This window comes from Cygnus atratus, chromosome 13 (assembly GCF_013377495.2).
Source record: "Cygnus atratus isolate AKBS03 ecotype Queensland, Australia chromosome 13, CAtr_DNAZoo_HiC_assembly, whole genome shotgun sequence".
NCBI classification, from domain to species: Eukaryota; Metazoa; Chordata; class Aves; order Anseriformes; family Anatidae; genus Cygnus; species Cygnus atratus.
In genome coordinates, this window is record NC_066374.1 from 12,057,866 (window position 1) to 12,072,447 (window position 14,582).

At 46.8% G+C, this 14,582-nt stretch overlaps 1 protein-coding gene across 5 annotated transcripts; it reads left to right on the top strand.

Annotated features, from left to right (window-relative positions):
- Positions 1-13,234, top strand: LOC118245626 (UAP56-interacting factor-like). 5 transcript variants are annotated; one of them, XM_035541999.2, is made up of 9 exons: positions 1-170; positions 3,115-3,258; positions 6,649-6,791; positions 8,806-8,933; positions 9,716-9,797; positions 10,209-10,249; positions 10,335-10,409; positions 11,080-11,191; positions 11,975-13,234. In XM_035541999.2, exons 1-9 carry the CDS (start codon positions 83-85, stop codon positions 12,068-12,070), a joined length of 909 nt encoding a protein of 302 aa, XP_035397892.1. In that variant the 5' UTR covers positions 1-82; the 3' UTR covers positions 12,071-13,234. The 5 variants fall into 5 exon arrangements, with proteins under 5 accessions (XP_035397892.1, XP_050569427.1, XP_050569426.1 ...); XM_050713470.1 differs by having other exon boundaries at positions 3-170; positions 9,716-9,801; positions 10,213-10,249; XM_050713469.1 differs by having other exon boundaries at positions 5-170; positions 9,713-9,801; positions 10,213-10,249.
- The last annotated feature ends 1,348 nt before the right edge of the window (positions 13,235-14,582 follow it).

The following is a 14,582-nucleotide window of genomic DNA, read 5'->3' on the forward strand; positions in this document are numbered from 1 at the left end:
AGGGTGCCGCCGGCGGGTGCCGGCACATTCCGGGCAGGCGCACTGCGAGGCGCGGGGCGGCGGCACTGCGCCTTCCGAGCCCATGGAGGCGGCGGGGCCGCAACCGGGCCCGAGCCCCAGCCCCGCGGCGGGGCCGCAGCCGGGAGCCGAGGAGATTGACATGTCCCTGGGTAGGTCCGGCGGGGCCGAGCCGAGGGGGGCCGGGGTCGCGCTTGGAGCTGGGTTGCTGGGGGGGGGAGCTGGGGACGGGCGCGGGGTGCTGCCGGCCCCGGCTGCGCTGGGGGTGAAGCGGGCTGGGGAGGCGCAGCCGCAGCCGGGGGAGGAATTGGGGGACTCGAAGCCGTCGCGGTGCTTTTGTGGCAGCACCCCGAAACTTCAGGGGGGAGAGCGTCAAGCGGCGCGGGCCGGGAGAGGCTCACGTACGTGCGCCCGCGACTGAAATACGGAGATGAGACATAGCCTGGGGTGTGCAGGCTATTTATAGCTGCTTGCTCGTGATGCTCGCCATTCCTCTGGCAGCAGATATGGAAGCTGTGCATAAACAACTGCTCTTTTATTAACTCCGAAGACTGGGACTGCAGAGTTTGCGCTGCAGATCTTGGTGGATTATCCTGGTGACATCTCCGCTGTGGAAGGAAAGTCCACCAGCACCTTTTAAGACTGGGTTAGCTTCCTGACAGAAGCCTTGTGTCATTTCCCAGTGATGAGCCACTTGTCAGGAATAGCAGAACATTTTCCACAGCCAGCTCAAACTGATCCCTTGGTACTGATGCACAAGTATCTTAATGGTGGTATGAGGATTTACAGCAATAATTGGTTTGGTCCCTAACTTTTCATTTGTTTGTTGTTGTTTTGTTTTGTTTTGTTTTTTCCCTATGGTGTTGCTTGTGCTGCACCCCTTTTCTGTTTGCTGGTACGTGACACTCCCCTTTCTTCTGTTCTCCCTTAACACTTCCCTCACTCAGACCTTCTGCTTCCACCTGGAATGTTCAGTCCAGAATACACTTTACTCAGAGGAGAAGAGAACCATGAAACAAGAGCCCTGGTTATGAACTAATACTTTTACCACTGGGTGCTTTCACGTGTGCTGGTTCTTATTTGAGTTAGCAGTCACAGGTAACGGCAGGAGTTATGCTAAGGCCACCCTTGTGGATCTAATTCTGTCTTGGGTGCACAGAAGTACCTTAAATGACCCCTCACTGTAGTATTCCATTATGTTGCCCTGTTAACCCCATCGTGTTTATGGGAAAAGAAGAAAAGGTAACAACTGATACCCAAAACACTGATAGACCAGGCAGCTGAGCATTCATCTCCTCACCGCTCCTAGTGAGCTTTTCCTCGCAGTGTGGAGAGCCCGCCCTGGGACGCCTGTGACGACCTCCCCGCAGAGCAGGCAGGGCTGCTGTCGATACGCTTCAAAGCAGTCTGTGCCCCAAATAACACATATCCCAAAGGCACACTTAGCTGAGAACATTAGCGCATTCATACCAAGAGCATTGCACAGTCTCTCCCAACGTGCTCTCTTCCTGGCAGACTTGATAGAGAAATCACAAAAGCAGTCACGCAGACTGTTCTTACATCTGCTCTTGTTCACTTTCTCCAGGCCTTGTATTAATTTGGACACAGGATTTTCTTGATAGAAAATGACAGGTGACAAGTGCTGGAGGTATGATTTGCTGTTTGTGATAATCACCCTTTGAAAGCTAATGACACTTTGTGCTTCCACTCCAGTGATTCATTAAGGAGCTAGAGTAGTCTCTGCCTGGGAAAAGGCCTGATTTGGACACATCTTGCCTCACTAATTTGGCAAAAGTTAAAACATTCTGCTTGGGGCATACTAGATGCAGTGTTATTACTTGCTAAATGTTTTCCGGAATGTTTGAGGTTAAAAGGAAATTGTTGGAAAATATCAATTAATGAGGAAGATGTTCCTTTGCCTTTGCCATTCCTCTTCATTGAAACAGCTTGAATTAAAAAGACCCCCTTGACTTCAAACCAGCTCAGTGAGAACTGAGCTGCTTTGAGCTGTTTTGGGATGATTTCATGATAGAGCTTTGTGTCTAAAAGTAGTTTGTGCATGGTCCAGCACTGTCTTTTAAGAGTTAAGAACACTTCTTCAGGATGATCATGAGCTTTCAAAACCCTGCAGAGGCATCAAGAATGCTCTGAATATTGTAGGTGGGATTGCACCTTCCTCTGTGTCCCTTGTGCTCTCTCTGTCAGGAAGCAAAGAGCACTTCTGTGCAGTTCAGGGGCTGTGCAGTGGTGGTGCCTGAGGAATTCAGCTACCTAGAACCAGCTCGATTGCTACCGAGTGGTTAAGCAGCAACACCTACTCTAGAGAGTCAGAAAATCAATAGTCAGGTCCTGAAGATGGCACTTAAAATACAAAGTACTACTTCTATTTGTTGTGCATGTTGCATTGATTTGTTTACTGTTTTTTGAGCCACAGAGGCTTATGGCTTCAAGCTTCATTTCGTACCACCAAGGGCTAGAAACTTGCCTTGTTTTTTTAAGGCAGTGAGGGAAGTCATGCACATAGCTGTGTTGACTTCAGAAGATGGGAAAGGAAAGGAAAGGAAAGGAAAACATCATACAGCCGCCTGGTGTCCTCTGCCCAGGGCAGTTTCTGTGTCCCATGGGTGGCAGAGGGAGCCTTGGAGTGGCCGTCACGGCATGGATGCTTCTGCCAGTTCTCCTCACTTTGACCACCTCGACCACAGCCTCCCAAGTCAGACCTCCTCCGTAAATGTTCTCTGAGCTCTCAGCCAGTGCCCCTGCAAAAATGCCTTCCCTGATGTTTGTGCGAAGTCTCCGGGATTGGATCCCTCGGTGGGACGTGGGTCTGAAATCTCTGTCCTGCACATGGTAGATATGTGCCGGCTGGTAACACATTTTTACATAATTCACTGCACCTTAATCTCTAGCCTGCAGGAGCTGAGTAAATTGATCCTATGCTTCCTAGCTAAGCTTAATCTTTCATTGTCTGCCACCACAGCTCACAGAACCGCAAACCCTGTTTTTACTGTGGACAATTGCAAGTACCAAAAGTGGAAATTGATGTTGGTAGAAATTGTAGCTTTTATGGGTTTCCCCTTTGCCATTTTGATCTAGATGACATCATAAAACGCCACAGGAAAGAACAAACAGATGCCAAAGCTGCAGGGGAGAGGCGAAGGCAGCAGATCAAGAACAGGAACTCGGCGTACGGGTTCGGGCGGCCCCGTTTCCGTGCCTGGATGCAGAGGAACTTGCAAGGTACGTGAGCACCCTGGGCCAGCAAAGGCCAGCAAAGCTGCATTGCCTCCCTGGAAAACACGTTTCTGTGACAAAATACAGCTCCTGAATCCTTCTCCTATCGAATTCCTGTGTGCATATAATATGTACTTGGGCACTGAACAGCTTTTCTCTCGGCAACAATGGAATATCAGGGCCCTTTCAGAGGATAAATTCATCCATTTCTATCCCACCCTCTCATGAATTACTAATTCAAAGTGACTTAATATCTATTCTCTATTCCCTTTTGGCTTTGCATATTTTAATTATGCCTCTTCCTAATCCTCCTTTTCCCAGAACACACTTAAATTACCCCTTCAGTAACGGTCTTTGATAGCTCAGTTATTGGAGCTAATTTGTCACTTTTGCCAATCATGCTATTTTTATGATGAGTTTTTTTATAATACCGTGTGATCACACACTAATCTCTGTTTGGTTCCACTAGCTTTTATCTTCAAAACTAAAGCAATGCTAAATGCTGCAATGCTGCATGAAATGCCATCTTTATTTATCAAAAATTTGCTTTTTTTAATTACTGCTAAATCATTTCATTGAAGATTTTAGTGACATTTTGCAGCAATGTCTTTGCATTCATCCCCTTCAGTGCAAATGACACATTAGGACGGTAGGATCACTGGGAGCTGTCCTTGTTGTCTCAGATTTGCCTCCCACTCTTTCATTCTCACTCTCCACTACATATTGCCTTACTGAGAATCGTTCTGGTTCAAAATAGTGCTGATAATTTTCTTTGATTTTTCTGTCAAAAAAGAAACACAGTACTTGATATTCTTCCACACAGAGACTACTGCAAGCAGATCAAATGAATCAATTACTTTTTTTTTTTGGAAGCTAAGCTTAGAAAAGAGAACTTTTCTGTTCATTTGTAGAATGACTTTTGCTAGTCTTAGTATTTTACAGGTTTTACTGAGTCTGAATTCAGCCTTGCCAAGGGCAGGGATCCACCATGCTGTGTGGAGCTGATGTCAGTAGCAATTTTAGGAAGCTCAGCAGGGCCAGGAATTAAGCCCATAATTCTTCAGGGGCTCATTCCACTTTAGTCCCTGCTGAAATGCAGCCCCTTGTGGGCTGAGATGTGATAACCGTTATCAAAATGATAATCAGTACAGCACAGCAGTGTAATGACAGAGCATGGAGAAGGGTATTATGCTGATTGAAACAGCAAGAGAATTCATGCGAGCGAAGTGCTGTTATCTCTCCTGGAATTTGGCTTAAACCATCTCCTCAGTGGTGGGGGAATGATGATTTTTAGTGACAAGAAATTTGAATTTCAAATCTCCTCCAAAAAGAGTGTCTGAGACATCAGGGCCTTTCCCCATACTGGGCTTGCTGGGCAGAGATAGCTCTTGGCCAGTACGGGTGTGCTTAATGCCAGGCTTAGAGCAGGCACCCAGACAAAGGTGGGGGTCCTCCTCAGCTGCCGAAGCTGTGAGCTTTTATTCAAACTTTCTTTTATTAATAAATATCTGCCAGACTTTTTGGAGAGATGAAGCCTCCCGTGTGTCACATTTCAGCATACACGTGACAGACGGAGGCCCTGGTCCCCAGCTGGCGTACACGGGGTGCCCCTCGGAGCTGATGGCTCCGCAGTTAGTTATTTACATTGGCTGAGATGCGCCTGAGTGCGCTGCTGAGCAGAGGCTCTCTAATAGGAACCGACTGACAGGAGCATGATTTTCTAGTCGGGGTTGCCTTTTGCATCTATCCCTCCCTTTGCACCGGTGAAATACCCTGGAAAAGCAGCTGAGCTCAGTCTCTCTTGCTGGAAAGAAGTTGCCCTCTCCAGCGTACAGGCAAGCTGCAATGCAAGGCTTGGTGGCCTGTGGGAGAGGGGTCTGGTTAACAAGAGAGAGAGAAGGGAAAGCACAGGGCAGCTGTCGAAGGAAACAAGAAAGGGCAAAAACAACTGTGGAGACAGATGCGAGAGGGAACAAAGTGCTGGTAAATACAGCAAGACCACATCTGGTCAAAGAAGACACAGATTACCAAAATCTGTGTGTTTGTCGGAGAGAGTTTTGCACACCTGCATGTCTCCTGCAGCGAGGGCATCATTTGCAAGGACATAACTACTGATCCCACAAAACTTGTGAACAGCATTGCATTTTGTGCACGTCACCAACCAGTATCTTCTGCCCTTGGGAGCCAAGCACCACGACTGCTGGTTGTGAGGTACCTGCCACAGGCATGCCCTGGTGCTTCTCATTGTTCAAAGCCAGAGCAGCTCAAATGATCGTCAGTTCCTTGCCTTGTAACCAGTGCCACCAGCCTGCGGATGAGCCCCTTGTTATGCCCTGGGGCTGGAGCCTTCATTAATCACTGTGGTGCCGTCCCCCTGACAGCAATGTCACCACTTCCTCAGAGCGCTTCATTTCTAATTGCTCTAAGTCATTATAAATTGCTGTGATGTAGGAATCGATGATATGGAATCAATACACTTGTCTAACTGCTCCCTGGTTTGTGTCACTGAGGTTCTCTTCTCTGGTGTGGGGTTTTAACCACATGGTTAACTGCCTGCTGCAATTCACTGCTTTATGTCTGATTTATACACCCTGGTGAGGATGTACGCACATTTCACTGATAATAGCAGCTTGGAAAATGCCTATTTAATTATGACTACAGAAGTTTATCATATGGAGTAATTAAGCTTTAATGCACTGTGCTGCTGTCTGACAGACTGAGTGCTTTCCTCTCACCCAACACTTAAGCACACTCAAAAATTACAAACAGGCTTAGGGGAAAAAGTTAAATGCAAAATGTGTGGTTTCAGTGTATGTATTGTGCAGTAACATAAAACAGCAATAGAAGGTACCCCCTTCAATATATGCAGTAAGTAAGGATATGTCGAGCTAAAATAAAATAAATAATTGTAGGCCAGTCTTCACTTACCAAGTGAGATAGTGTGGGCACTCAGATCTATTCCAGGCTGCTGCAGGTTTGGCTTCCAGATGCCTGGGTCACTTGCGTATCTGTATCAAAATGCTTTTCCATTTCACAGTTAATTCATAGTAGTGTGAGCTCTGACAACAGATGGACAGGTTTCCTGATGTGAGTGTTCCTGCCTTTATTAGGAACCAGAATTGTGGAAGGCTTTTCTCTTCTGTATTCTTTCAAATCAAATGATATGTTTGTCAGTCATATATATCATGAAAATGTCGGAGTGGGACATTGGTATGATAAATTATTTTATATTCTGCAAAATTAATTTACTTTTCTGGAATACATTTATGTGATTCATGTCTCACTACTTATATAGCTACTCCTATATCATATTAAGTTAACCTTGTAATACATTTGAAAAACTGTAATCCTAAATCAAGTTTTGAAGGTTGCTAAAACAACTGTTAATTTTCTTAGGACCTAGCCGTTTTAGAAGAGGGTTTGGACAACAACAATATAATCGAAGACCATTCAGGAATACTGTGCCAGGTCCTCGGAGAAGAGCAGCTGCTGCATTAAATGGAGTGAGCCCTTTAAATCGCCAGGCATCAGCTCAAGAGGTAGGGGAATAGAGAAGGTACAGCTATTCCCAAATGCCATGTAGTAATCAGCTAGATTTTCTGATTATGGATCACCCAAGAACAATCTACATAAAAAATGCACAGGCACAGTCTTTTGTATGCCTATGCACAGCATTTGTATGCATAGGTGTGTACAGACATACGCATATAAAACAGCAATTTTCCTGTTGGCTTTATAAACTTAAGACTTGGCGTATTTTTTTACTGAATATGATCCCATGGGTTTAAAAAAAAAGTGTTTTTAAAAGATTTTAAAATATTTGTAAATATTTCCATAAAAACAAATTTTATGTCTTCTCGTCTTCCTGTCATTATTTAGAGATGACATGGAATTGTCATTTAGATAGTAGGAGGATGAGAAGACATGGAATTTGTTCTTATGGAAATACTTTAAAATCTTTCTCAACCAGATCTTGCCACCCACAGCATTTTCCAAGGCCCAGTGAAGTCAAAGGACAGAATGTTTTTGACTTCAGGTGCCTTTGCTTCTGGGATGTACTTTGTACTAGCAAGTGTACAGCCTTCCCCAGGGACACTGATTACCAGTGCTATGACAACCACAGGTCAGATTGCCCACGTGCTTCAATATAAAATGCATTTTTGTCGTTTATAGCTTTCCTTCTCTCAAGTTTAAATATTTAAGTCTTGTCTCACCTCAAAAACACTTTAAAAAAGAGTGAAATATTTTCATTCAATTTTTCAGTTATTTTTAAGACTCAAGAGATGAGAAGGAAAATATGCATTCACCATTAAATTAATTCTTAGAGCTTTCTTCTGAGTATCACTAAAATTAAACTGTCTTGGTGTAGAAGGTGGGAACTGAGCAAGTAGACAGTCCTTTGTCATAAGAGGTCATTTTTTCCTGCATTGGTAGAAATTCACTCAATTAGGAGGTCACATATGCTCAGTAAGCTTTTAAAAACAGCAATTTGGTGAACATGATGGCACTTTTAATGGCTATGTCCTGGAAATGTAAGTTAGAGAACCCTAAACTAAGCATGCGTGTGCATAAAGTGTGGTTATTCTTGAAAATAACAACTGCAATGACTCAGGTATATATTAAGTATGGCTGGATATTAACAGAAAGCAATAAGCAGTTGCTGGGAGGCATAATTCTATGGTAGCTTTTTTGTGTGTGTGTAAATAAACCAAGTGAGAGGAATGTGGAAACATTTCAGTTATTGGGTAGTAACAGTGATGGTGGTGGTCCCACAGAAATTACCTGAAAGGAGTACGTGGCCATTTGTATGAGTAATTGCAGGAGGACCTGCGCTGCTGTGTCTTCTGATGTGCTTCATGCTTCGGGGCTCAACAGGGCTATTTATGTGTCCGAACAAGAAAGAGTCAATGACTGAAAAGAAACCGGAGCAAGGCTATAATGCTTGACTTGTGTGAGATTTGCGCTCCAAAGACTATTATTTTTTTTTGGTATTTCTGTACCATTAGGATGAAGCATTCTCCCTAGTACTTGTAATTTAATGCCCAGAAATTGCGGCACGCATACCGATTGTTGACAACGGTGTGCAATAAATCCAAACACTGAGAGTACAGCAACGTGCGTGGTAGAAATATTCCTGCTATACAAGCCAAATGGAAGAGGCCAGGTTTCAACAAATTTGGTGAGGAAACAGTTTCCCATTAAGAAAACAACAAAGGCTCTGCTGCAAGACTGCAGAAGTTGCAAAGAAAAAGCTGTTGCGAATGGAAATACGTGAATGCAGAACACACAGGGCAGGGCTGAAACCCCCTGGACACAACCACCAGTGACACCAAATGTGTCGGTGAGTGGTGCAGGCACCTCAGTACTGTCAGTTCTCAAACCTGCACTCACTAGACAGAGTCGAAGAAAATGCCACATGAAGGTGCTCAGGTTTTCAGGCAGTGGCAGTCAGCGGGTGAGGACGATCGCACGCTGTCGCTCCTGGTTGCTCCCTCTTTGCCTGGCACGGCAGCAGTGCAGGTGCCAACCACTGAGCTCTTACTGCTCTTTCAGGGCAACAAGACCGAGGAGGGTTTCGCCAAAAGCAGCAGCAGTGGGCAGCTGGAGGCACAGCGACGGCCACCCCTGGGTCCCAAGCGATTCAGAGCAGCTGCTGCCAGCACCCATGCCCCAGGGAGAAGGTAAAAGCCTTGGTAATTTCTGTTTTTCAGAAGTTCCCTGTGGCTCCACTCTTGGTCTGCTGCAGCGTGTGTGTGTTCATGTGACATGAGAGAGGTACCTTGGGTGTGTTAGGAATGCACCTGGAAATGAAACAACCTTTTGTTAATAAGTCAGGTATGAGGTCTGTTGCGTTATTCTAGCAAGCGCAATGTGACCTTTCTATTTTTATTAAACTTTTAATATGTCACTCTGGGAAAGCTTTCAAAGGGTGAAATATCCTTTATTTTCACAAAAGCAGGAAACACAGACTCCATTCTGAAGGGACAGGCGGGGAGTGAAGCTGTGGGAACAGATGCTGCACCCTGGGATCCGTGGTGGGTCCAGGCTGCGGGGAGCTGGGCACAGCTCCAGTGTCTGTCTCATCGTGGTCCTCATGTCCTCCCTGCTCAAATGGAAGCTGGGTTTCAGTCCTGTCTTTCTTTGCTCTGAGTAGAACATGGACTGAATGGCCTCCAGGGGTCCCTTCTGACCAGATTTTTTTCTATGATTTTATTCTATCATTTTTCTTTTAATGAGAAGAGTTCAGAACAAACACAAGCTGCTGTTTCATTTGAGCAGAAAAACTTGTTTCACTGAAATTCTTTGCTGAAAACCTTTGGGGCTGAACTTGGTAAAATATTCCTCAACTGCTTCTCATATTGCTTTTTAATACCAAACTCAGGTGAGTACTTCATCATTAAACTTTAGGGGAGACCTGCTATCATATTCACCTCTGCTCTTTTCTCTCCTTCCTTACCAGCAGGCCTTTCCTGCTGAACAGGGGACCAGGCTTCCAGCAGAAGCGGATGATGCAGCGGTTCTCCAAAGCCAACTTTCAGAGAGGGGTCAGTACAGATGCATTTTTCAACAACCTGCAGTTGGTGACCGTTCAGTTTTACCAGCCCTTGCCCAGTTGTATCTTTCCTTCCAAAAGTAACTGGGAGAGATGGATGACTTTACAGAGAATATATGAGAATATATTCCTAGGACAGGGCTTTTTAATGCAGCTTAATATTCTGGTACCTGGAAAGTAAAACATGGACAGGTGATAAAAGTCTGCAGCTTGTACAGCAGCACAGGGAGAGGAAACTTCAGTGCCAGTTGCCTTGCCTGTGCCGGAAGGAAACCCAAGCTGAGCAATTTTCTTGATGACACACAAAGAAAGAACTATTCAAATATACCAAATGAAATACCGGAAAAGGAATCATTGTTTTTGAGATATAGTTAAGTGATTTTAAAAATTTATTTCATTGCAGATAGATGCTAATGCAGAAGGGAAACCACCAAGGATGCGAAGGTAATTGGCGAAAAAGCCACACTGCAAACATGATGTGCTCTTTCATGCTTGAATCAGAGCTATAGCTGTCTCACTGTCTTGGCAGGTGGCAAGTGAAACCCAGCCCTGGAGCAGTTCTGACGGTTTCTGTGGCTAATCCCCAGGCAAGCCAGGCCAATGTGTAAGTAAATGAGGTGATTTGTTAGGATGGAAGCCCTACAAAAGCCATTGCAAATCCCTTTAGCATTATTGCAGCTTCACTTCTTTTATAACGAGGGCTGAGTGGATGGTTCAGCCCCCAAATGGTTAGCAAATGCTGCCTCATTCTGTTCCTGGCATATCCGAAAGGAGATGGGAATTACACATGGTTGGGTTGTTATCTGGAGTAAGGGGGAGTGAGAGCAGGGGCAGTACATGAGTGGTCACAGGCGGGTTCTGCTGCCATGGCTGGTGGCAGTGCATGCCCTGAAGGGACAGCTTGTGGTGGCTTTACAGGAGGAGCAGCACTGACCTGCTCATGGACAGCGTGGCTGGAGGAGCTCAGCATCAGCTCCACGCTGGGTCCGGGGCATGTGCAGGATCTGGCATCCACGCAGGGGCGGGAAGCAAGGTGGGTGAGGGCACTCAGCCCAGAGAGCAGCCCCTGATAGCTGTGATATGACACAGCCACAGTGCTGGAGCACAGCCTGCAGAGCAGCTGAGCACCCCTTAAGCTCACTCAGACCGCAGTGATTAATGCTGTGGGAAGCATGGGGTGTACAGGGGGTTCCCTTACTCCTTGCCAGTTTGCAGATGATAGGAAGTGAGCTGCCTTAGCTGTCTGGCTGACCGCAGACCTGTGCTTTCCCCAGGCCTGGATCCAAGCGCCCGTTCCTGCGAAGCCAGAGGCCCCCGCCACGGGCAGCCAAGCCCCAACCCAAGGGGGTGATGCTGAGGTTCAACTTCCGTGCGATGGCAAACCAGGTAGAGGAGCGTCGAAGGGACAGGCGGCACCTTGCACCCTGCTGCAGCCCTGCCGCTAAGCTGTTAATGTCACGCTCAGGTTTTCAGGGCCGCCAGTTGCATTTATCTAGCACAACCTGGGATGAAAATCCTGCAGCCATATTGGCTAGGTTGCTTGCCAAAATTACGGCATCAGAGAAGACTGTTCAGCAGCTACAGACTCAGCCCAGTTTTTCCCACTATGTTGGTCCCTCTTGCCCTGTCCTTGTGCTTGCTCAGAGCGGAGGGATGCCCCCTGTGAGTGGGCCTGGCTGGGGGCAGCCATTTCACTGTCTGTGCTCCCCCCTCCTTGGAGACATGCAGCACCTCCTTTGGGCTTTGCTCTCTTTTTGCTTTGGAGACCACCTTGGTGCCACGTTTTACACTGACATATGCTCCAAAAGCCCTGGGGTGGGTCAGAAATCCTGCTCCACCATCCTTCGTTGCCAGCACTTCTTGTCTGGATGGTTTTTTTTGGTTGGTTTTTTTTTTTTTTTTTCCCTTATGCCTTGCGTTCAAATGCCATCTGCTTGCTCCTGTTCTTGCCGAGGATGCCCAGTGTCTTGGGTCTGGGCACTGCTTGGAGGATTTCCAGCTGCACACAGTCTGTCGAGCTCCTTGTCTTCATGTGATGAGTGGTTTAATTGGACTAACTGGCTGTGAAGCACCGTCCTGACTGATGGGCTCTAATCAATACCCTGCTACAGGTCCGGCTGTGCTTTGCAATGAGACGCGGGACTGACTCGCTCTCCCTTTCCCCTGCAGACCAGCCTGACGCTGGATGAGAGGTTCTCTGGTCTGAGGAATAAGAGGCGCTTTACAGCAGCCTGGAGCGCCGGCCGGACGGTCACCATGCCCTAGCACTACGTGCTCATCACAGGGACTGCAGGACAGCAGTCCAGGCCCTGTAGCGGGCAGCTCAATAAAACTCGGTAGATTTCCTCTGAGATAGCTAATTTGGCAACCTGCCGTTTCCTTCCTTACACACAGAATGAGCGAGTGATTGAGGGCAGGGACGTGGCAGCACAAGAGTCAGGGCCACAGCGCAGGGCAGGCGGGAGAGGAGCAGAGGTGGTGGAAGGGGATGAGTGGAGATGGACTTGCTGTGCCAGGGAGAGCCACGGTGCTGGGGCCAGCCCCGCACACCTGCCAGGCCACCCCCTGCTGCCTGGGGGTGACCGCTGTGAGAGGGAAGGGGACTAACTCCAGGCCGTGCCTGTGGAGCCTCCCCTGCCTTGTCCCAGAGCTGGGACAGCGTTGAGGCCACTGCACCACCCACCTGGGAGGCAGAGCATGTGGGGGACGAGCAAGGAACATGCCCCAGCAGCAGCACCACCAGGGATGCTCCAGCGTTCCCCCAGCATCCACCTAAATGCCTGATTTGCAGCATGCACCCAGGACCCCTACCCAAATGTTTGCAGTGTAAGACCCCCACATCCTCTAAGCGTCTCACCCTGCCCTGTTAGACGGCCCTGGGACCTTGTGTTTTGTTTGGTTTGCCATGCTGTTCTGACTGCTGCTGCCAGCTGTGCTGCCGGAGCAGCTTTCCTCAGCACAGATCACAGACGGGCTGCCCCAGCCCAAATCTGTTCTTCAGTGCTGTGTAGTTCTGCATTAGGGATTTCATAGGTACAGCTCCACTCGTGCTCAAAGTATCAGCATAATCAAACTTGCAGTGCAGGAAGAAGGCCAGGCTATACAGCAGTTCGATAAATATTGGGTGAGAAGTTAACAAGCTGGATCTAGACATTGTTATTGAAGCTCTGCACCAACTCTGAGTCACTGATCCATTCTCCACCCACTGCTGCAAGCCAGCACTGAGCACACTGGACACAGCCTGTTACTGGGCCCTAAGCTATACTTATTGAAGTAAATATTTGATAGACTGCTTTACATTTTACACTGAGCGTCTTTAACAAGAGACTGGACTTGAAGTTGGTTTTATAGGAATGTGTGAAATGTTACTAGCTGACTAAGCAGTGATGTATGAGTCCAGTGCACCGAATAAAAAACTAACTCGTCAAATGTCACCTCCAGTTATTTACCTTCTTTCAGCAGGCCTCCAGCACAAGCTCAGCCTCTCAGCATGGTGCTGAGTGCCCAAGGGGCTTCTCCCCTTCGCCCCCCATTGCCTCCCTGCCTACTCCACATGTGGAAACGAGCACTCGGCCATCCCCGTGGCAGCATCACTGCTGCAATCAAGCTCCTGCAGCCATTTCCATGGGTCAGCTGGCTCCAAAGCGCAGCTGAAGCAGTGGGAGGTTTTAAATAGGTTCCTTGTAAAATCTTGGTTGTTATCACTTCCACTTTTAATGTTATCAGCAAAACTGTCGGAGCAGACCTGGCTTTGAGTATGTCCAAAGCGAAATGCAACCTGATTTCCAGTCTAATGAACTGAGGAGAAGACCTCATCTCTTCATGCAAATAATCTGGAAGTCACTGAAGATGAACAGGAAATACTGTCACAAATGGCAATAGCCCTGATTGCAGTTGCACTTTCACAATAAATACTGGCAAAAGATGGTAAACTGGCTAAGAAAAAAAACTGATACATTCTTACACCAGGTTGCAAAGGGATGGAGCTGTTCAGGAGAGGAGCCATGCGTGCAGCATCCCTTTGGTGTTCAGAGCACACCCTGATACTATTTTCTTTGAAAATGTTTTTCAGCAAATAGAAGAAGTTTTTCAGCAATCTGAAAATTATATATTTTTAATATTTATAAGAACTTGTTATATATTATATATATTATTATATATTGTATATATTATATATAACTTATTTTTTTATATTTTTATAAGAACATATTTTTTTTAAGAACTGCTTAAATTAAAATGGAGGACTTAATGATAAAAGATAAAATTTTTTTCCAGCTTGATTCCCTCATAGAGCTGATTGAATTTGCATGTAGCAAGAGACAAAACTAACTTTGCACTAAAACTCATCCATAGCAAAAAATCACAACTGCCATACTAAAAACACACTGGGAAGGGGCACAGTCAGTTCACTCAAACAGGCATAAATACCCCTTTCTGCCACACTACTAAAAATTTTCTTTCTAAAATTATCCCGGTAGTGCGTAGGGTTAGCCACTGCACAGAGTCTGGCTGCCCTTTGGAGAGGGTGTATGGCACAGTTTAACCATCGCCTAGCAGAGCTGTTTGTCCAAGTGGGCAGTTTCTGGTGGTCTCGGTGGTAGTGCCGGTGCCACACAGGCAGCCCACCGGCCCCCTGAGCAGAAGGTGGCAGCAGCTGGCCAAGCCTCCCTGCACTCAGCCTGTGGCCACCAGGGCAGGGCAGCTCTGCAACCTGGGAAACACTTCTCCTGCATTTCAGGCCAGCCAAAGCCATCTCCAGCTCTCCAGATTAACACCT